The 24,711-nt window shown below is 38.7% G+C and overlaps 1 protein-coding gene across 1 annotated transcript in view; it reads right to left on the reverse strand.

Moving 5' to 3' along the window:
- LOC135217990 (WW domain-containing oxidoreductase-like) overlaps positions 1-24,711 on the reverse strand; it is a 294,208-nt gene that overhangs the window by 245,601 nt on the left and 23,896 nt on the right. Inside the window, exon 2 of the mRNA XM_064254121.1 lies at positions 3,627-3,750. Within this exon, the coding sequence (XP_064110191.1) occupies positions 3,627-3,715 (89 nt within the window). The 5' untranslated portion in view covers positions 3,716-3,750. The remainder of the gene's footprint in view (positions 1-3,626; positions 3,751-24,711) is intronic.

The raw sequence follows: 24,711 nt of genomic DNA on the forward strand, positions 1-24,711 counted from the left end.
GGAACGGCTGCTCCTCACACTGGATAAAAGACAAAGAAATCGCTGGCGATACAGTAACGGAGACAGCAATCGCTCACAAGGCCAGTGCTATTTTCGGCGATTTGATTGCGCAGGCGGAAGACGAGGGAGGGGAAGGGACTTCAACGCCAACCCCAGAGTTCAAGGCTTCGCATGGCTGGTTCGAGAAATTTCGTAAACGGACTGGCATCCATTCGGTGGTGCGTCATGGGGAGGCTGCCAGCTTGGACACGAAAGCGGCCGAAGCCTTTAAAAAGACGTTCAACGAGATGATGACCAAGGAAGGCTACAGTTCTCAGCAAGTCTTCAACTGTGATGAGACTGGCCTTTTTTGGAAAAAAATGCCTCGTCGGACATACATCACGGAGGAAGAGAAGAAGCTACCCGGGCATAAGCCTATGAAAGACAGGCTTACGCTCGCACTTAGTTCGAACGCCAGTGGGGATTGCAAGGTGAAGCCCCTACTGGTGTATCACTCCGAGACTCCTCGAGCCTTCAAGGCCCACAAAGTGTTGAAGGAGAAGCTTCCAGTGATGTGGAGGGCTAATGCAAAAGCCTGGGTAACGAGGCTTTTGTTCACGGAGTGGGTAAATCTGTGTTTCGGCCCGACTGTGAAGAGTTTTTTTTTGCAAAAGAAAGAAAGGCGCCTCCCCCTGAAATGTCTGCTGGTGTTGGACAATGCCCCTCCCCACCCTCCTGGCCTCAAGGAAGATATCCTAGCGGAGTATTCCTTTGTTAAGATTCTTTTTCTTTCGCCCAACACCACCCCTCTCCTCCAGCCCATGGACCAGCAAGTGATAGCGAACTTTAAGAAGCTGTACACGAAACATCTTTTCAAGAGATGTTTCGACATCACCGATACCACAAACCTCACCTTGCGTGAATTTTGGAAGGAGCATTTCGACATCGTCATTTGCATCCGACTCATTGACCTAGCTTGGTAGGAGGTTTCGAGGCGAACCTTGAATTCCTCGTGGAGGAAACTCTGGCCTGATGCCGTATCCGCCAGAGACTTCGAGGGATTCGACGTGGGCGAAGCTTGTACTGCAGAGTCAGAAACAGTTGATGATCCCGAAACTGTTTTGGAACCAGATCTTGATGAGATCGTTGCACTTGGCAAGTCCATGGAGCTGGTCGTCGACGAGGACGACATCAAAGACCTTCTCGAGGAGCACCAAGAGGAGCTTACGACGGATGACCTGAAGGAGTTGGAGGCCATGCAACTTAACGTCGTTCAAGAGGAGTTCTCTAGCAGCGGCGAGGAAGAGGAGGAGGAGCCTATGACAACGGCAGAAATTAAGGATATTCTAGGCGCTTTTCATAAAGTGCAATTGTTTATCGAAAAAAGACACCCCGAAAAGGCTCACACAGGTCGTATGCTTGCGCAGTTCGATGACGTTTGCTTGAGTCGTTTCAGGAACATTTGTGAAAAGTAGGCAGAAGCAACCTTCCTTGGATCGTTATTTTTTAAAGAGGCCTTCAGCATTAGCAGGAGTAAGCAAAAAGGAAGAACCAAGTGATAAAAAACGAAAGTTGAAAGCAAAAGGAAGAACCAAGTGATGAAAAAACAGAACGTTGAAAGCGGGTGAAGTTGAAATTCTGTAAAAAAAAAAAAAAAAAAAAAAAAAAAAAAAAAAAAAAAAAAGCCTACGTAAAAGTAAAAAAAAAAGTTAAAAATAAAAAAAAAGAAAAAAAAATGTTTACGTAATTTCTAGATTTTTGTAAGTTAAGTGTTACAGTTTTGTTAAGGTGTTTCGTAAATTTTAGTTTTATGGTTTTCCTTAAATTTTTTGTGTGTTTTCGTAAAGTTAAGTGTACGTACGTACGTACGTTATCTGCCGTTTGTCCTCCTCCTCCTCTGCCGCCACTATCGGAGATAGCCTCCTCGAAAGGTAAGCTTCCACATTTACATTACAGTAATAATATTTTCTTGTACACTAATATACACTTTATTTACAGGTTTTCGATTTTTATTCTTAATTTAGGTATTGAATGATCCAAATTGTTGTAGTATTTCATTGTTTATAGGTCAATTTAGCTTTATTATGAAATTTAATGGGGTGTTTTTGGAGGGCTTGGAACGGATTAGCCATTTTACATGTAAAATGTGTTCCAAGATACGAAAAACTCATTATACGAAGGCCGCCTCGGAACGGATTAATTTCGTATCTCAAGGTACCACTGTATATATATATATATATATATATATATTATATATATATATATATATATAGATATATATATATATATATATACTATATATATATATCACATATGGGATTTGGTTGAGGGATCATCCTGAATTGATCAACAGAAAGTAATGGCATCTTGGTCTCCTGCCAGTCTGTTTGTAGACAATATGGCAGACTGTGAACGCGAAACGATCACTTCCTCTTCTAACAGGTTTAATGAAGGAACAACCTAGGTATAGCCTCGCTATAAGATAAGGGAAAGAGCACATTTTATTTTTGAGTCCATTACATTACATACTCCATCACATGTCATATTGTTTATCATTACGACACAATACCTGACCACGTGACCGACTAAGAGAATTCTTTGAAATTAATTTGGTCTACCTTGGAGCTCAGACAGACCATGGAAGGTAAGTCCTTAAGGACTCACCAGCGACTACCAAACAACAGGTTTTTCATGTCAAAACTTGTTAATTTAGTATATTACACATAAAAAGGTAGGGTAAAAAATAAATGATGATAGTATGCAAAAGGGAACATTGCAACAAAAATGAACTGTCAATCTAAATTGACACAAAAGCATTGACTAAGAAAGAAGAAATTACAGAAAATCATTAAATAGACACAGAAATAAATAAAATTTAAATATTCAAAATAGTATTAAGGTCAACATAGAACAAAAAAGTGCACTGGAAAACTTACTGTTCATGTCTGTACCTAAAAGATATCTGGATGAGTTAAGAACAGATACTGGGAATGGAAGAGGGTGCAGTGGTGTGTTTTTAAAACCTATGCTATGTAAAATGGAAATAAGGTAGTTTGACTATTAAGTGTTAGTAATTGCAGTTTAATAAGGAGGGACTCTAAAAAATGAAAGGGAAGTACTGATTTTGGTTTCTCCAAGAATTTCAATATTACTGTATTCTATATGACAGTGGCAAGATCTGATGGCAATACCATTATTTTTGGCTTACAGTTGAACCAGTACAATGACTGACGCCCTTATGAGAGTTGATGCAAACCTTAAGTAGGCACTTGGTGCATCCCACAAAGCCAACAAATTACTTTTGAAGCAAGCGAACTTGTAAAATATGCAGGTGCGCATCAACTCCAGGAAGGGTTTCTTCCAACGGTATGAAGGTCATTAAAAGTAAATCTGAAATCAACATGCATAAAGATGGCTGCATGTAAAAAATGATTTGAATCTAATCAAGCACTTATTATAAATAAAATTCCAATGCTTCAGTAAACTAAAAACCTAGATGCACTTTAGTAAACAATTACGTAAACCAATTTCCTCCACTTTGAAATTTAATTAAATCTAAAAACATGCAAAATTAGTGAAAAAACATACTACTATTACATACTTATTGTACAACTAAGCAATTAAACTATAAAAATAAAAATACTCACTGTGCATAAAACACCAACCCATCAGCAGTACATCTCTCTTCCCAACCAGGGGCCATTTCATCCTCACTATCTGTTTCGGGTATGTCCATTTCTATTACAGTAATTAAGAAGGTCTCTTTCCAATCTGTAAAATCCAAGAGAGAATATATATATATATAATAGTATATATATATATATATATATATATATATATATATATCTATCTATCTATCTATCATCTATCTATCTATCTATATCATCTATCTATCTATCTATCTATCTATCTATCTATCTATCTATCTATCATCTATAAAATATATATATACATATATATATATATATATATATATATATATATATATATATATATATATATATATATTATATAGATATATATATATATAGTATATATATATATATATATATATATATATACTATATATATATATATATATATATATATATATATATCTATATATATATATATATATATATATCTATATATATATATATATATATATATATAATATATATAATATATATATATATATATATAGATAAAGGTTTTTGCCACGAAGGAAAAAATGAAAAAGTGAGATAGGCAAGTACTTTTGGTCTTATTCCGACCCTTTACTAAGGCAAACTGATTTTACAGAGGAAAACATAGTCAAAAGAAGGCTTAATATCCAAACTGACACTACAAGATTAGCAATAAGGTCGATTTCACTCTACAGAAACGAGGAAACGCCTGAGGGTAGCCACACCTTGGAGGGTACACACGCGGTAAACAGGTTATTCTTCCAGAAAACAGTACATTTTGAAAAAACAAGGAAGCATATACAACTTAATATCATGAAATTTACGCAAATTTTCCCAAAAAATTATTAGTTAACTTGAAACAAAGACGAAAGAAAACATAAATACTAATTATATCTATATGTATATATATATATAGATGTATATATATATTCGAGCAAGAGAAAGAGAGAGAATATCGAACCAGAGAGGAGAGAGAGAGAGAGAGAGAGAGATAGAGAGAGATGAATAAAAATAACTATACACATGTGGGACTAATTTATTAGTAGTTCATTCATTATAAGGTCCTTCATAAACATCTTACAAATATATGGGTCCAAATGGTACATTCCCGGACTAAGATTTAGGTTGTTTTTATTAGTGATTTGTATAATTGCCGATTCCAGTAAATTTCTTGAAACAATCATTAGATCTAGCAAGTACAGAGGTATCACCCCAATTAATACAATGAAATTTTTCACTCAGATGGATAAACAGTGCTTTTGAGTCTGGGCTGTTCTAACAGAATACATATGGTGCTTAATACGTACACATAAATTTTTACTTGACAGACCAACGTAATTTTGTAAATGATGTTGTTATTTGTTATGGGACTATTCTTAATTAGCATATCTTTAATGGTATTGTTATAAGAGAACACGCCGAATGGATGTATTAAACGTCGAGTCAAAATGTCTCCCCCCGTTTGCAGAATGGACGTACCATACGTCGACTCAAAAAAGTTTTTTTTTAAATTCACGGAAAAATAACTTATAGGCCTACCAACCGAAAACTTTTGAATCACGCGCCTTGGGGGATGCTGGGGGGAGTTCACGGATCAAGGCGTTGTTTGTTTACAATCGTTACGCAGGCGCGCAAGCGCGAATTTCTTTCTTATCGCACTAAAAAGTATCAGTGACACATCTCAAAAATTACTTTGTCACTTTGACATAATTTTTGCACCATTTTAAATTATCCGTTACATGAAGTATTATATATGAAAATGTGCGCAATTTCATTTAGAATACAACAAAAAATTACTCATGATTGTAGCTTTTATCAGTTTTGAAATATTTCCATATAAATAACGATAAGTGCCAAAATTTCAACCTTCGGTCAACTTTGACTCTACCGAAATGGTCGAAAAACGCAATTGTAAGCTAAAACGCTTATATTGTAGTAATATTCAACTATTTACCTTAATTTTTTTAACAAATTGGAAGTCACTAGCACAATATTTCGATTTATGGTGAATTTATGAAAAAAATAACATTTTCCTTACATCCGCGCGGTAACTCTTCCGAAAAAATCAAACGTGCGATTGTGGTAATGTTTGCACCATTTTAAATTAGCCGTTACATAAAGTTTTATATATGAAAATGTGCGCAATTTCATGTAGAATACAACGAAAAATAATGAAGGTTGTAGCTTTTCTCATTTTGAAATATTTGCATATAAATCACGATAAATAGAAAAAAAAACCACGTTCGGTCAACTTTGACTCTACCGAAATGGTCGAAAAAACCCAATTGTAAGCTAAAACTCTTATATTTTGGTAATATTCAATCATTTACCTTCATTTTGCAACAAATTGGAAGTCTCTAGCACAATATTTAGATTTATGGTGAATTTATGAAAAAAACTTTCCTTCCCTCCGCGCGCTGATTCTCCGCCATAAATCTCCGAATTGCGTACATCGCATTCTCGGAAAATTTGCTCCGTTTCATATTCGGCATTTCATAGAGTTTTATATATGAAAATGTGCGCAATTTCATGTAGAATAAAGGAAAAATATTTGAAGGTTGTAGCTTTTCTAATTTCCGAAATAATTGCATATAAAAAAATGTATAGAAAAATTTCGACATTTGGTCATTTTTAACTCGTCGGAAATGGTAAAAAACTGCAATTGTAAGCTAAAATTCTTACAGTATCGTAATATTCCATCATTTAACTTCATCTTGAAACAAATTCGAAGTCTCTATAACAATATTTAGATTTATGGTGAATTTAAAAATTATATATTTTTTTACGTCCGCGCGTTACGAATTTATGCATCATTTTGTGATAATATTTTTTCTCTGTGTTGCTTTTATTGTTTTACAATGTGTTATATACCAAAAATATCGCAATTTAGTTTACATTACAACGAAAAAAAAAGTAACTTGTTACCTTTAACCGTTTTGCGCACAGCACGATTTGAATACAATTATATATGAAATTTCGTTTTTGAGCTATTATATATCGCATTATTTATATATGATAATGATAATTTTTATCATTTCTGATGGTTGCATACTAAACTTCAGGCAATGACTAAAAAAGGAGCCAAAAATGAACTCTTAATCTTGAAAACTAAGAGCGCTGTGATTTTTTGAAAAAAATTATTTTTTCCGCTTCCGCGCTCACTCCAACCAAACCGGCCCTGGCATTCGGGAGAGGTTTTGATTTTTACCGCTTCGGCGTTTTAAGGGTTAACATTAAACGATTTAAATACTGATTTTATGGTTTCAAATCCACGAAAGTAAGGTAAGCTAAGTACATTTTTAGGCATTTCTTTTTCATTAACCCTCTTACGCCGGAGCGGTAAAAAAAATTTGTCTCCCGTGTGCCGGAGGGGTTTCAGAGTGAGCGCGGAAGCGGAAAAAATATTTTTTTTCAAAAAATCACAGCACGCTTAGTTTTCAAGATTAAGAGTTCATTTTTGGCTCCTTTTTTTGTCATTGCCTGAAGTTTAGTATGCAACCATCAGAAATGAAAAAAATTATCATTATCATATATAAATAATGCGATATATGATAGCGCAAAAACGAAATTTCATATATAATTGTATTCAAATCGCGCTGTGCGCAAAACGGTTAAAGGTAACTAGTTACTTTTTTTTCGTTGTAATGTACACTAAATTGCCATCATTTTGGTATATAACACATTGTAAAACGATCAAAGCAACACTTAGAAAATATTATCACAAAATAATGCATGAATTCGTAACGCGCGGACGTAAACAAATATTTTTTTCAAAAATTCACCATAATCTAAATATTGTCCTAGAGACTTCCAATTACTTTCTAAATGAAGACAAATGATTGAATATTACTATACTGTAAGAGTATCAGCTTACAATTGCAGTTTTCGACCATATCTGACGAGTTAAAGTTGAACGAATGTCGAATTTTTTTATTTATATTTTTTATATGCAATTATTTCGGAAATAAGAAAAGCTACAACCTTCAAATATATTTCGTTTTATTCTACATGAAATTGCGCACATTTTCATATATAAAACTCTATGAAATGCCTAATATGAAACGGAGCAAATATTCCGAGAATGGTATGTATTAGGGCTCGTGCCTGTATGATAAGGCGCCCTATGAGGTAATGTTAGACTAGCGATAATCTATACGCTAAGTCGGTTGGTATTGCACTTCCATCTTCAATGGAGTGTCTGGGGTTTTGTAGATCGCTTACGAAGTCGGTATTATCTTTACGACGATGTGTTAACTCATGGTTCGGTGAGGTTCTTGTAGAAAACACAATGTATATATAGTATATTCTTCTGAAGTTTTACATGATGAAGATCAGGTATGATCGTACAAGTCTTCTATGACGATAGCTTGATCGCTTCTGCCAATGATGATGGCTAATCCTATTCCTCTACATGATAAAGCTTAGGTAAAGAGGTACAGGTCTTCTAATGACGATAGCTAACTCTGTTCTGCCTGTCTACCATCTCTGTTACAAGTTATGAAGGAACAGACAGTAGTTCGAACATATGAACATACATACAATGACATAGTTTCATACGAACACAACACTGAATGAGACACGCTCACGATCACGTAGGTGGTAGTTGTCTCAAGCAGGGAGCTTGGACTAATGTTTATAAACAATTGAGTGACTACAGGTGACGGCATGTTATCTTAGCCTACATACTTATTGTATACGTCATCTTTAGCGTCTCTAGTCTGATCACATTCCTGCAAGCAATCTGGTTGACCTCTTTAGTTTTAGACTTTTATATATATGGACTAACATTCCATATTTTTATTATGTAAACACTTACATTAGCTCGGTCAGCTACCAAACCAACTACTGAATATTACTCAAACTTGACTTGCATTTGACTTATAGGAGTGTGATACAGACACTATGTGAATATATATATATATAAGTAAATAAAAATTCATGGTGTACATGAATTGATTCAAGTAATAAAATATAAAACAATGATATTGGTAAATAATAGTGATCACATGATATATAATGATACAGTTTTTCACTTCATCTCTTTAAGATACTTATGCTACAGAAAATACTAATGTACTCTGATAATTGCATAGAATGAAGATTAACATGATAAAAACATATTTAACTGATAAAAAATTTCATATATGAATTGATAAAATTATTAATGTTTATGCTGATTGATTCGTTGATTTTTATGCTAAATGTTATATATCTGATTCATTAATCCATATACTAACACATAATAACTGCAGATGGTAAGAAAAAAGGTAACAGATTGATTATAGGCTACCTGATTTGTTTATACATTGGTATATGGATTCATATAATTATGATTAATATATGTGCACTCTAAATAGATTCCTATTGCGTACACGCAAAGATATATTTCGATTCCGTTATTTATGATCATTTATATATAGATTCCTAGTGCGTACACGCAAAAAAATAATTCGATTCTGTTATTTATGATCAATTATATATATGGATACATGATACTTTTATATATATAGGATACATGACCGAGGTTATACTACTTCACTTTTAACTAGCTTTCGAACAACTTTTCGTCCATTACATAGTTCCAAGACAACCACCTTTAGCCAATTGAAACGGCCTTTTTCAATGGTTAAAACAAGGGGAAAATTTGCCTGGGCGGGTCCAACGTTCTATTTTGCGCTCATACTTATTCTCTGCATCCTAAGCTACACGATTCCGTTCGCGATGAATAGATCATCCCAGCACGAGTCCTTCGCCAGCAAAGTAGAGTTGAATATCCTTCGGGTCGTAATTGTCGGAAGTATGTCCCTTTTTGTAGTCGAATTCCGACAGCCGCTGGAGCATTCCGCATTAAAACGAGATTAACGACGAGATACCGGTGTCGGTCGAAGAAGTCCATGAAATTCCTTTCACATTGTAGGCGGTTGTTACTTGACTGTAGTCGTCCGCTGGCGACGAACACGACTTTTTTGAAGTTGCTATGTGAAACTCTCGTACTGCAGGATACTGTAACCGGTTCCATTAATCAGCCTGCAAGTGAAATTATACTTGTCACAAGGGCAAAGTAAATTCAGACGACATCCAAATACAGGGGAGGGGAGAGAGCCATTTAGACCAGACTTAACCCACATGAATTCGCTGATATTTTGGAATTCAAAGAGTCCGCTGTACAAACTTTTTTATTCCATGGCATTAACAATGAGTGAACCTATCCAGGTCTATGATGACTCGTAAAAAATATCCATAATTATAAAAAATAAATAGATATCAATACGAATCTCAAAGAAAATTCGATATTACTGGTAGTAAGTTACTAGACCAAAGAAGTGGGAAATGGCGCTATTTGTAAGATTGCCAGGCAGCATAAGAGTCAAAGAGAATATTAATCATGATTCTATGTGCCCTAACAAAAGTTTCATATTCAATTTTCTCGTGCGCATCCTCTGAGGTTAATTTTTTAAAAAACTTTATTAATAGGTAGGAGATGCAACGAAAAAAACCCACTATGTAACTAATTTATAAATAAACTTTGGGTTTTTCAAGAAATTGTGACATTTTCCCATGAATGTTTTACTTGATTGTAATAGGCTAATGTTGCAAGTAAATATTTCACATATATATCTTGATACTTCTAAATGTCTATGAGGTTCAGAAAAAAAATTAATTCATTTTGTTGTTATAGAAATTCTATTTGCTTATATTGTTCATTAATTTTAAAATGATTACAAGTCCTGAACTAATTGCATTACACACACGGATAAGAATATGTTATGTGGCCTGTCATGTGACCTATGAACCACATGTGAAGTTCATGAACCTAAGCATTCCTTTCTCCAGTCAATCTGCTTTTGCAAGCATAGACGACACACAAGATGAAGCCTGTGTAAGCAGATTATTGAGGTTAAAAGGAACAAATGCTGATACGGCAATGATGACGTCGTCACTTGGCAGGAGATTGCTCTCAGCCAGCTAAGAGTTACGTTACTTGCTGTAAGAGATACGACTTTAGTATTTTCAAATGATATTTTAGTGTTTTAATTCTCCACCCGCATGAGAAGAATGTCTGAAAAAAAAAAAAAAAAAAAAAAAAAAAAAACAGTACCAAATTGAACAATATATTAGTTTCATGTTTGGCATTATGTTAAATAAATATTCCTTATTCAAACTATATGAAAAAGTTTCCATACAAATTCTATATATATTATTAGCCCTGTATAAGATTCATATAGGATTATTCCATAGGTAACATTTTCACTTCTAGACTTCCTGCGTTTTAAAATCTCTTTTATTTTATTTTATTTATTTTATTTATTATTAGTTTATTTATTTATTTATTATTTTTTTTTTTTTGTTTTTTTTTTTTTTTTTGACTACGAATATCACCGGGGACAGACAATATGTCAGTAGGTTTTGATATGTGTTGAACTTTTAGCTTATTTGTCATTACTAAAGCGTTAAGTTAGAGTTCAAATCTTTTACGCATATATATTTGGGATATTAAATGGTTACGTTTTGCTTATTGATATTATCGTGATTCCTTTTTTATTATAATTTGTAACCCTTCCGACTTCTTACGGAGTGTATTATATTGACTCCACTTGTATCCATATTTATTTTATTTTTTTATATTTATATTGATTTATTTATATATTTTTTATATATATATTTGATAAATTAATGGTTGGTCTTGAATATGTGGAAAAGTGTTCTAGCGACGTACCGTATAAGGCTACTTGCGGCATCAATTCTATAGATACAAGATATATATGATAAAGGTATTTAAAACCGCGAGAACCGCTATAATCCAGTTCGGATCCACATCACGAGGTTGTAACTCGTAAGACATTGACACTTCCTATTTAATTATCAGTTATTCTACCAAACCGATTGACTCTGGGTGATCAAATATATTATTGGTTTTCTTAATGGAAAGGAATTCACACAACGTGTTAAGGAGATTATTATTGATTTACACCACCCGAGTCACAGATTATTATGTGATCCATGTTTACTGATTTAGCACTCATAAATATTCCTAACGCGACTCAATTGCGGTGTTTGTTTTTTAGTGCTATTAATTCTATATAACGTGTCAAGGAACTATTAACACTAAGAAGGGTTTGGTTTTATTCCCTCTGTCAGACTCGTAACTCTGTTAATAATTCTAAGTATATTCTTTCAAGGATTGATTTGGCCACAGGATAGGCTCCTAAACTGACAGGTGTCTTAGTGTATCCCTTGTCTTCATGACACGTGTTACAATCAGTTATGTGCTTTTTATATCTGTAAGCATTGTAGGCCAGTAAAATAGTGATTTGGCTTTCTGTGACATAGTTGGGAACCCTGGATGACGGAATGCAGCCAGTTTATGACGATTGGTATGAAAGAGATTATTATTACTGACCTGGTCGTTAGTCATCTGCTGTGTTCTTCGGGTTTTCCTCGTCACAGACCTATATAATATTACATTTGATTACATTATTCTGATACACATACTTTAAATATACTTTTGCTTTAGGGCTTCTGCTCGAAGTGTGTATTGTTTTTGTTTGTTGCTTAGCCGCTGACCCTGTTTCCGTTTCGAAGTGTTTATTGTTTGGTGTTTATTGCTGCTGACTCTGTTTTCCGGGTCGAAGTGTTTTATTGTTTGGGTTATGTCTGTTGACGCTTGCTTTGTTCAGTTTGTAACAGTTCTGCGCTCCGACCCAGATATTCAATGCTCGCGATCTCTTGGGTTAAGGAATTTTCTTGTTTAGATACGGTTTTAAACAATAGGCACGGATGTTTCTATATCTTTTAGTCTAATTAATGGTTCTTTGCAGTATGATGCGGGATTGCGGGATAATGCGTCAGCTATGATAATTGCTTTCCCAGGTAGATATCTTATCTTGGCTCCAAAGACCTGAATGATCATTTGTCACCGAGTTCCTTTTGGACTGTGATTAAAGCCTTTGAAAAACTCTGGTAAAGGACTCATGTTCAGTAAGGACTTTATCAGGATAGCCATAGATTATGAACTTAAAATGTACTAGTGTTAAAAGATACCTAGCCCTTCCTTGCCTATTACTGCATATTTACTTTCAGAGGGCTTTAGTTTACGTGAATAAAAAGCTATAGGGAAGAACTGTTTATCATATGACTGAAGTAATACCCCTCTTACCCCTTGGTCTGAGGCGTCTGTTGCAATAAAAAAAAATTCCTTATTTAAATCAGGGATTTTTTAAGTTAGGTAAGCTGCATTATTCCGCTTTTAAGATATCGAACGCCTGTTGATGCTTTTTCAGACCATAATAAATCTACGCTCTTCTTCGTAAGATCTGTTAAAGGAGCTGTCATGATTGAAGAGTTACATATTTACATACGATTGTAATACCCACTACAGCGCAAAAGTGCTGTATCCCCCTTTTACGTTAATAAGTACCGGAAAGTTATGAATAGCCGACACCTTACCATGGACTACTTTTAAGACCTTGATCAGACACATAAAACCTAGATAAACATGTTCGGTTTTAAAAAACTCACATTTAGATATTTTACTCTGAGATTATTTGTCTTTGTCTCTGTAGCACTAGCTCTACTTTATGTGAATGTACTTCTAATGTATTAGAAAAGATTACAAGAATCATCCATAATAAGGCATGGTAGGGTATCCCCTAAAAATCTCCAAACACTATATTGTAATTGGGTTGCAACGTAAGCCGGAGGCATACGTAAAAATTGATAATGTCCCCTGAGTGTGCTGAAAACGTATATGAGGTACAATCACTTAGGTAATGGTATCAGGTAAAAGCCTTTAAGTAAGTCCAAGTTGGTGAAAAAAAAAATTATTCTAACCTAACAGAGATAAGATGTCGTCGGTACATCGCACTGGAAACTATCGGAAGTCGTTTCCTTGTTTAAGTGACAGTAATCTGCGCAGATACGCCAAGTCTGATCTTTTATGGCATGACGTTTGAGGGAAAAATTATATGGGCTATTTGAGTCCTAATGACTCCTATTACTAACATTTTTCAACTTCGTCATTTATCTCTATTTTGAAAATTTCATTGAGAATCTATACAAAGGTACGGTAAATAGCTTTATGTTTGTCCTTAGACCGTGTTTTGTTTTCAATGACATCCGTTTTTCTCCCAGAGATCACTCGCTAGTGGAGAAACTTCCTGGTATTCAGGTAGAAGATAAAAAAAAATTCTGCTGAATCACCTCTGCTTGAATGACTTTACGATATTACTTTTAGATAGATTATCAGAGAGATTCATCCACGACTGGTTTGGGCGTGATTAAAATTAGCAACAATAAAAATGCGATATTTATAACTTCCGTATCCACGATATGTATACTTTTAGGGCTTTGTTCGCGGAAATCGTTATATTTCAGAGTGTCGGGAAGGATTAAAAATTTCATTTCCCAGCAAAGTCTTTTTACACGCACTAAGACATTCGAGGGGTGCATGCTTCTCGAGATTTTTGCGTGCAAAGTACGACTGCGGTTGTGGGAGAATTCTGTTGGGTCATTTGAACAATGTACGATTTATGAGACAAATGTAATATTTCCTTATATAAGTTATTATTTGATTAACTGTCTCATTTTGTTCAAACGGATTTTAATATGTTTGAAGGTTTATAGGATTTTCCTTTGATAAACACGCCTTATTTTGCAGGATGTAAGATAATATTTTGTATACCCCTAGATGGATCTTACAATTACACTACATACAGATCAATGTTTTTTATAACTATAGAGGTATCTGTAAGCGCTCGCTTATCCGGACTTCTCATTAGGGAAGTTCGAACAACAGACGGTGAGTCCGTAAATACAAGATATTACGTGTATTAAAGAAATAAAACAAGATATTCTAATTTTTACGGCGCGTACAGTTGGGCTTAATCCACCAGTTATTTATTATAACTTAATGTATTAAAATTACTAGAACCTGCTCTGATTACTGATACTGTCGTGTGTGGCATAGGAAAAATCCTTTTTAGTTCAAAAAGATATCGGTATGTATGAACCAACATCGCTTTTCCCCACTCTGCTAGAGTCGCTTATTGTGTGGAATTTGCTTCGCTTGAAAACTTCGGCAGTTTTTTGACTAACCTTGACCGCTTGACACAGTCACCGAGTTTGCTTGTTTGATTCTGAACGGGCTACTGTTTCTATTTCTTTTTGTAATAATTAGGATCCTTCTCTTTATTACCATCGGCAACGTATTGTGTGTTTTTAGCATTATGTTGCTGGTTACGTATAAAGCAATGAATGACGAACTATTAGGGAACTGAGCGATTACTAATAAGGCAAGTTATCTCTACTGTATTCAATATTAACTGTTTGTACTTCATTTTTTGCTAAAATTTGAAATAATGAGAGATCCTGGTCAGCGCATTTGGCCTGATGAAAGTTTTTTACAGACATGTTATTCCTTGCAATCCAGCCATATTTTTAAAGTTGAGTTGAGTCATTGAGGTTCGATATTTTATATAACTAAAAAACTCAAGGCTAAAAACTGCGATCGGGACTTGCAAAGGAGCATTTTATTGTCATGACCCGAAATAGTGTTACCTCTAATTTATCTAGATTTGTACGGGTGTTCCACTTGTTTTTGTGTGTTTTCTAATCACTACGGTGCTTAAACGACCCTATCCATGCATCCGTATAAATACAGACGTCCACTGCGTAAACGCATATTCACTGTTTTAATATGATTTGTCACGTAAGGGATTAATAATTCACCCAAAATGATAAAATTAACATAGTATATGATTATGATATTTCAGTAGAACTTCTGGAAACAGACACTCAAAGATAAAAAAAAAAACTCGCAGTAGCGAAATCTCAATGATGTAGATAATTTCTGTAAAAAAGTAAGATTAAGAATGTCTCGTAACTTCAGCCACAGGAATAACGAAATTCGACCTGTAAAGGAAACACTCAAAGTTACTCCAAATGAATAAAAAATTGTACTTAGCTTGCTTTTGTGGGAAGTCACGGTGTTCCGATAACGACACACGGCCTTGGTCCTCCTCCTCTATTTAGCGGATGACCTGGTTTGGCTTCAGTTTCCCCCGTGCGCGTTGTTTCGATGATTCGAGCCCTTGAAAATCCGATGCTGCAGACGCGTTCGGTTTGTTTCTTGCAGTGCCGGAAACGCTCACTAACGATGTTTTCTTGAATGATTCTAATGAGACGAAGCTTCCGTTGTGCCGTAGAAAAGTGACACGTCGGTTTGTTTCTTGAAGTTATTCACTAAACAATTATACTAAGTTGCTTGACGAATCTTGTTTTCTGAAGTCGCTCACTAATGATGATACTAGGTTGCTTGAAGAATCTGCTGCTTCCGTCGTCGTTGACTTCTTATGTACATGATTTATTATTCTGGTTTTTTGTTTTTTCTTCGTAGGAACGTTGGTAGAGTTCTTCTGGTCCGCTGGCCACCAATATTAGGGCTCGTGCCTGTATGATAAGGCGCCCTATGAGGTAATGTTAGACTAGCGATAATCTATACGCTAAGTCGGTTGGTATTGCACTTCCATCTTCAATGGAGTGTCTGGGGTTTTGTAGATCGCTTACGAAGTCGGTATTATCTTTACGACGATGTGTTAAACTCATGGTTCGGTGAGGTTCTTGTAGAAAACACAAGGTATAAAAATAGTATATTCTTCTGAAGTTTTACATGATGAAGATCAGGTATGATCGTACAAGTCTTCTATGACGATAGCTTGATCGCTTCTGCCAATGATGATGGCTAATCCTATTCCTCTACATGATAAAGCTTAGGTAAAGAGGTACAGGTCTTCTAATGACGATAGCTAACTCTGTTCTGCCTGTCTACCATCTCTGTTACAAGTTATGAAGGAACAGACAGTAGTTCGAACATATGAACATACAACAATGACATAGTTTCATACGAACACACAATCAAATGAGACACGCTACAGATCACGTAGGTGGTAGTTGTCTCAAGCAGGGAGCTTGGACTAATGTTTATAAACAATTGAGTGACTACAGGTGACGGCATGTTATCTTAGCCTACATACTTATTGTATACGTCATCTTTAGCGTCTCTAGTCTGATCACATTCCTGCAAGCAATTCTGGTTGACCTCTTTAGTTTTTAGACTTTTATTATATATGGACTAACATTCCATATTTTATTATGTAAACACTTACATATGTACGCATTTCGGAGATTTGTGGCGGAGAATCCGCGCGCGGAGGGAAGGAAAGATTTTTTTTAAATTCACCATAAATCTTAATATTTTGCTAGAGACTTCGAATTTGTTTCAAGATGAAGATAAATGACTGAATATTACTAGACTGTAAGAATTTTAGTTTACAATTGCGTTTTTTCGACCATTTCGGTAGAGTCAAATTTGACCGAAAGTGTTTTTTTTCTATTTATCGTGATTTATATGCAAATATTTCAAAAATGAGAAAAGCTACAACCTTCAATTATTTTTTGTTGTATTCTACATGGAATTGCGCACATTTTCATATATAAAACTTTATGTAACGGCTAATTTAAAATGGTGCAAACATTACCACAATCGCAAGTATGATTTTTTCGGAAGAGTTACCGCGCGGACGTAAAGAAAATTTTATTTTTTTCATAAATTCACCATAAATACGAATAATTTGTGCTAGAGACTTCCAATTTGTTGCAAAATTAAGGTAAATGCTTGAATATACTAGAATATAAGCGTTTTAGCTTACAATTGCGTTTTTACGACCATTTCGGTAGAGTCAAAAGTTGACCGAAGGAAAAGGTTGAAATTTTGGCAATTATCGTTATTTATGTGAAAATATCTCAAAACTGATAAAAGCTACAATCATGGGTTGTTTTTAGTTGTATTGTGCATGAAATTGCGCACATTTCCATATATAAAACTTTATATAACGGCTAATTCTAAAATGGTGCAAACATTACCACAATCGCATGTATGATTTTTTTCGGATGAGTTACCGCGCGGACGTAAGGAAAAAGTTTTTTCATAAATTCACCATAAATTCGAAATATTGTGCTAGAGACTTCCAATTAGTTGCAAAATTAAGGTAAATGATTGAATATTACTAAAATATAAGCGTTTTAGCTTACAATTGCGTTTTTCGACCATTTCGGTAGAGTCAAAGTTGACCGAAGGTTGAAATTTTGGCACTTATCGCTATTTATATGAAAATATCTCAAAACTGATAAAAGCTACAATCATGAGTATTTTATTGTTGTATTCTACATAAAAATGCGCACATTTTCATATATAATACTTCATGTAACGGCTAATTTACAATGGTACAAAAATTATGTCAAAGTGACGAAATAATTTCCGAGATGTGTCACAGATACTTTTTAGTGCGGCAAAAAAGAAATTCGCGCTTGCGCGCCTGCGTAACGATTGTAAACAAAACAACACCTTGATCCGTGAACTCCCAGCATCCCCCAAGGCGCGTGATTCAAAAGTTTTAGGCTGGTAGGCCTATAAGTACTTTTCCGCGAATTTTAAAAAAACTTTTGTAAGTCAACGTAAAATACGTTCAGTCGGCACACGGGAGACAAAAAATGTCGACGTAAAATACGTCCAGTCGGCGTAAGAGGGTTAAGGGGCTCCGCCCTCTCGGTCAGGTAACACATTCTGTTAGGTTTGGTTAGGTTAGGTTGGTTATGTTAGTATGCTAACCTCTTCGGCCCCCCGCTAGGTAACACGTTCTACTAGGTTAGGTTAGGTTAGTATGGTAACCTATATGTAAGTCTTCCTTAAAGGTTTTTCTTTTTTTCAAAAGCAGGTCCCATATAAAATTACTATCATTTACAGAAATAGACAGTGATTATAATAATAATGAATATTCTTGAATCTTGATAACATTTCATTCCTTATTCCCTGCATTAATCTCCAACTTCTATTTCATAATTTATCCTTATATAGTATTGTAAGGAGGATATTCGGGTGAATGGTTGCCCTTTCATTGTAAAAATCTGTATATCCATATGTCCTCTCTTTTTTTACAGGAACTAAAATGTAGAGCATTTTATGCAATTTCTTTTGATGTATATATATGTCAGGAATCCATTCCCTCTATGTAATATTATTCATGTATTTTCGTCTGTAAAGAAACACATTCACAGCGGTGTCCCAGTCCCTTTTGCTTATGTTTGTTCATGCATGCGTAGCGGACACTACGCTTCCATCCTCACGCCACCTTATGTACAGCCTCATTTGCTGAATAAAATTAGTTTGCTCACTCTCCTCGTATTGCTCAGACTTCACAATTAGTGACCCAGGAGTAGGTGACCCAAGCGGTTTTGGCTTTGCCATTAAGGGACTAATTACCACCGTTCACCTTCAGAGAACCTTTAATGAACCCATATGACGCCCAGTCTAGGTTCTCTGGTACTCCTCAATGCCACTGGTGGACTCACAACATCATTTCTTCCCAGAAGTGTTTTGGCGCAGTCTTATGGTTTGGCCCGCCATTTACGACTTATCGTCAACCGTAAGCGTGAGTCTGACAATACGATGGAGACATCAGCGCATTCACTCGACTCCTTTGTGTCCGCCTTGACCCGGTGATCTGTGAGACAATCCTTCTTCGCCCTCGAGTCCTCCTCAACACCCGTGCCCACGCCCCAGATGACCACACCTTCGGAGCCCTACCATGTCAAGCTGGAGCCCTTCTGCAGTGAGGACATTGCAACATGGCTGCAATGGGCAGAAATACAGTTTCGACCCACGGCATCACCTGGGACAGCACCAAGGTGGACCTCATCGCCAGGACCCTCACACCAAATGCCTTCAAACACCTTGCCCCATGGATGCACAGCCATCCCGGGGAGCTACCCTACAAAGGCCTGAAGAGGAAGCTCATCCAGGTCTTCTCCCTCCCAGTTCCCCAGCGAGCTGCCCAAATTTTCAATCTTGTGTTCAACCCCATGACCATCTCGGATCCCAGACTGACCTGGCACAAGCTCCAGGACCTGGTCCTCCTGCCAGAGGTGGACCATCAAGGACGAAGGCAGGAGGTGAGCATCCTCCGTCAACTCTTCTTTCGCCAGCTTGCACCTGAAGTCCAAAGCTAGAGCCCTAATGCTGAGACCAAGGAGATGGAAAGTCTGGTGTAGCGGGCTTTCGCATTGTTTACCGCCACACAAGCTGCAAAACTCTCCTCTCCTCTATCAGCCAACAGCTTACGACAGGAGGACACAGTTGGTGCAGCATACCAGTAACCGCCGAAGCCCCTCTGCTGAGTCCGTGGAAGCGGCACCACGACATCTAGTCGGGTGGTGCCGCTTCCACCACCAGTTCGGCAGCAAGGCACTGAAGTGCGAGCGCCCTTGCTCTTTCCGCCCTTCATAAAAGGACGGAGGCAGCGCCCAAAACATGCCCCTATGGTAGCAGCAGTAACGAAGTTCCCAACCCAGAGGCTTCTACATTCAGGACAGCATCTCCAGCCTCAGGATGCTGGTTGACACTGGTGTCATGCTGTCAGTGTTCCCTTCATCTGCAGAGGATCGCAGCTGCACCCTCGTAGCTGTAAACGGGACGACCATCCACACCTATGGCACCAGGGCCCAGACTATCGTGTTCCTGGGCCGGACCTACAACTGGCCCTTCATCCTTGCCGACGCATGGACCCCTCTCCTGGGGGCAGACTTCCTCGCCCACCATGGCCTCTTGGTGGACGTGGGCCGCCAGCGCCTTCTCGATACCAAGACCTGCTTCTCCCGCCCACTCGCCAGAGGACCAAGGGCACACAACATCTGCTTCGTCCTTCCCCACCACAGATATGCCTCCCTTCTCCAGGAGTTTCCGACATCTTCCACCCCAAGCTTCGCCAGGTGGCTGGGGCCGCGCACAAGCATGGTGTCTTCCACTATATTGAGACCAAGGGCCCCCTGACACACCCAAGTTCTGCCGCCTCCCACCGAAGCTCCTCCAGGAAGCAAGACCGCATTCAAAGAAACAGAGAAGATGGGGATTTGTAAAAAGGCAGCGAGTCTGTGGGCGTCCCCCCTCCACATGGTGAAGAAAGCAGACGGTACATGGAGGCCCTGCGGTGACTACCAGCGCCTGAACCTCGTCACCACGCCCGACAGCTACCCCCTCCCAAACATGCAGGACCTCACCGGGCCCCTCCAAAGCACCAAGGTCTTCGAAGTCCAAGATCGACTAATTAAAGTCATAGTTTCAAGTCCCCGTCCATCCCAATGATATTCCAAAGACGGCGATCATCACACCCTTCGGATCCTTCATGTTCGCCTTCTCCACCTTCGGCCTGTGGAACACTAGGGCCACCTTTTAACGCCTCATGGACAGCATCCTCGGTGACTTACCCTTCTGCGTCTGCTATATGGACGATACTCTTATCTTTTCCTGATCGCCGGAGTAGCACCTGAACCACGTCCGGTCCGTCCTCAAGTGCCTACACTACAAGAGAATAGACTTGTCATTCATTTTGACAAATGCACCTTCGGCGCCAAGAAGATGGATTTCCTCAGCCACGAAATTAAGCACCACGAGTTCCTCCCATGTCGTCAAAGGTGGCCACAGTGTGGAGGTTCCGGACACTAACAACCATCAAGGCCCTCCAAGAATTCATCAGGATGGTGAATTATTACTGAAATTTCGTCCCAGACATCGCCCGCACCATATGCCCTTTGACCAAGGTCCTGAAGAGCAAACCTAAGAAGCTGACATGGGGAGAAGACCAGCAGCTCACCTTTGCCCGAACCAAGTCTCCCATCAGCAGGGCCACCACCCTGGCTCACCAGGACCCCGTCTCCCCCTGACACTCACCACCAATGCCGTAAACATCGCATGCGGGTCTGTCCAGGGAACAGCTGGTCAAACGGTGAGTCCCCACAACCGCTAGGCCTTTTTTCTAGTAAGAAGCTCCCAAACCTGCCAAGACTCGTTGCAGCCACATTTTATTGACCCTCGAGCTCCTTGCCAGTCTCTACCAGGCCGTCCCGCCACTTCAAATATCTTTCTGGATGGGTCGTTCCCCTTCACCGTAAGGACAGCACCACCCCCACCTGGTCCACCGCCTTCGTCAAGGCGGGCAATGCCTGGTCCGCAAGGCAGTAACAAATGATTTCACAGCCATCTCCGGAGTTCAGGTGCCCTCCATCAAGTACGGTGCCCAGAGGTAGAAATCCCATAGCCAAACACCCTCCGAGGGTTAAAGGGCACCTTCTATTTCCCCAAACCTCAGCGGTCGACATGCCGACCGCCATCTGCTTTGCGAAGATAAAGCCCCTCAGGTGTGTCGTTTGCTCGACCGCCATCACCTGTGTAATGGCTATTTTACTATCCGCCCCCTTCTGTCCGTCCAGACATACCCCCTCCTCTGCCATAAAACAGTACTTTTCAGCACAGACGACCGCCATCATTCCTCTACCCGTCTCCCGCAGGAAAGCAGGTGTTGCAACGTCATATCCCACAGCCTCGTCGTTACCCATCACCCCGTCCACGACAATGAGGCTCCTGATGGTGAAGTTCGTATGGCACCGGGCAACCCACGGGAACCACATCGGGAGTGGGCCAGAAACTGCAATCGTAACTTGCCGAAGTAGTAGACGGGTAAGGTAACCCACCGAATTGGGGATAGGCCTTTTCCTTTCCCAAAACCCAGGCAAAGATCCAGGAACAACAAATCCCACATCGACGTCCGGGTCGTGCTTCTTCCTTCCTCCATCCGATCTGGTGCCAGATACCTCCACTGACAGTTATCGACCGGTCTACTAAGTGGTCCGAGGCCACTCCGATGCCAGAACGCCACTGTAGACGCCTGTAGCCAAAGCCTCCTTACCAGCCCTAAGATCAGCAGCTTTGGAGTGACCGACGACGTCAGAGCTCTGGTTTTCTCTGGCACGCCTGATGAGAACCAAGCACCACACCTCGTCGTCCTACAATCACGCACCCAACTGCATGGTGGAAAGGGTCCACCGCTCCCTCAAGGCTTCCTTAATGGCACGGTGTCAGGGCCCCAATTGGAAGGCACAGCTTCCCTGGGTCCTCCTTGGTCTCCGCACGACCCTTCCCCAACAGAGAAGGTGTACAGGGAGACCCTGATAGTGCCAGGTGAATTCTTTCCTTCCGTCTGACAGCGACGATCCTGATATTCCCCTGGCTAGGTTACGTGAAGCCCAGAAGTTCATTCCCTGCCGAGAGACGTACGTCTACAGTTCCGCCCGCAAGCCCTGAACTCCTGCAGGTTCGTCTTCGTGAGGAACGACGCCGCCCGCCCACCCTTGACGAGGCCCTACTGGGGCCCGCACCAAGTCGTCCGTCAGGAGGAGAAGGCATTCCTCGTGTCAATTGGCAGCCACGAGGACTGGGTCTCAACAGATCGCCTCAAGCCTGCCATCATCACTGACAAAGAAGACCCCGCCAAAGACCATCGCAAAACACTGATGCCGCTGGTTCCTGAAAGTGCCCCTAAATGTCATCGAGGTCACCCAAGGAAAGCAGCCGAACCCCCCAGGCCCACTACCAGGGGTGGCAAGCTGCTCTCTGGCCCTCAAGACAAAAGGACACGCAAGACGCCCCTCAAACAAGGATATCACGATCCCGAGGACTCCTTCAGCTCCCCGCAAGATTCCGTTAGTCATCCAATGATTCTATGTAATCATTGTCTTGGGGGGGGGGGAATATTTGTAAGGGTGACATTCGAGTGAATGTTCGCCCTTCCATTGTAAAAATCGTATATGTATCCGTATGTCCTCGTTTTCCTTCCATTAACTAAAATGTAGAGCATTTTATGCCCTTTCTTTTTATGTATATATGTCGGGAATTGCAATATTATTCGTGTATTTTCATCTGTAAGAAACACAATCACAGCAGGGGCCCAGTCCCTTTTGTTTATGTTTGTTCGTGCGTGTGTGACGGACACTACGCTTCCGTCCAAATGCCACCTTATGTACAGCCTCATTTGCCAAAGAAAATTAGTTGGTTCGCTCTCCTCGTATTGCTCAGACTTCACAGAATGTGTAAATTCATGAATATATATATTGTATATAATATATATAGTTTTATGTATGTATGAATTCATAACTATTATGTAAAATGGGTGTTCCTGCCACAACATTTCATTGCAATATTATTTCCTTTAATAATACACAACATCTTTGGTCTCATGGAAATAAAAGAAACTACGTTTTTACAATTTTACTCAACATTACTGGTTAAGTTCACATTATCCCCCAAACTGGCCTCTCTGATTTCCTGTATTGTCCGTCTGTTACAAGACCCTGTTCGTGTTTGTTTTACTCAGTAATGCACATTTTTTTTTTCAAATACGGCGTCAGTTTCACATAGTACATGTGAAATCAATTCCCCTCAATAACCCGCCCACAATTCTTCCGACCAATCAGAGACTTTATCATCAACGGACTGCTGATACCCAAATTGTGTTTCATATTATTTAGCAAGAAGTATTCGCAGTGTTAACACCCAACTCTCCACATCCTCAAAGTGACCGTATTTTTGCCTTTAATTGTGACGTATCTGATTCCAAGATTCAAGATACACCTCAAAGAATCGAAGAAGAGAGTGCACATGTTCGTAAAGGCGGACCATCCGCCTCTGTAAGGTAAAGTTCCTAAACTATACTTTTCTATTATTAGTTAGATCAATTGTGGTTTGGTGTTAGTAAGTTTTAGTAATTATCAGGTAAAAGTGTTATTATTTGGGTAATTGTTATTTACCGCCAAATTTCTACCTAACAATCCCATGTCACTTTACCAACTTGTACCTTCTGTGCCCTCCTCCCCCAGTACCCCATCTACCCCCGTCAATCATGTCTCCCTCTTGGTTACGTATCCCACATCATCTACCAGAACTCAAACATGGAGACTACTACATATGTTTACGTTTCTTCGCCCCCACCCAAAACTTGAATATTGTTCAGTTGAACTAGACTAGGGCAGTTGAAATTTTCCTATGTTATTTTACTTGATTTACAAGAAGTTAAGGTAATATTTTGCCAGTCTACAGTAGTTAACCTGTTATTTACCTTTGAACTCTGTACGTCAGTATATCGCACCCGTTGGTACTGTCATGTAGTCTTCAAAGGTAAATTAC

The sequence above is a fragment of the Macrobrachium nipponense genome, chromosome 9 (assembly GCF_015104395.2).
Source record: "Macrobrachium nipponense isolate FS-2020 chromosome 9, ASM1510439v2, whole genome shotgun sequence".
Taxonomy (NCBI): domain Eukaryota; kingdom Metazoa; phylum Arthropoda; class Malacostraca; order Decapoda; family Palaemonidae; genus Macrobrachium; species Macrobrachium nipponense.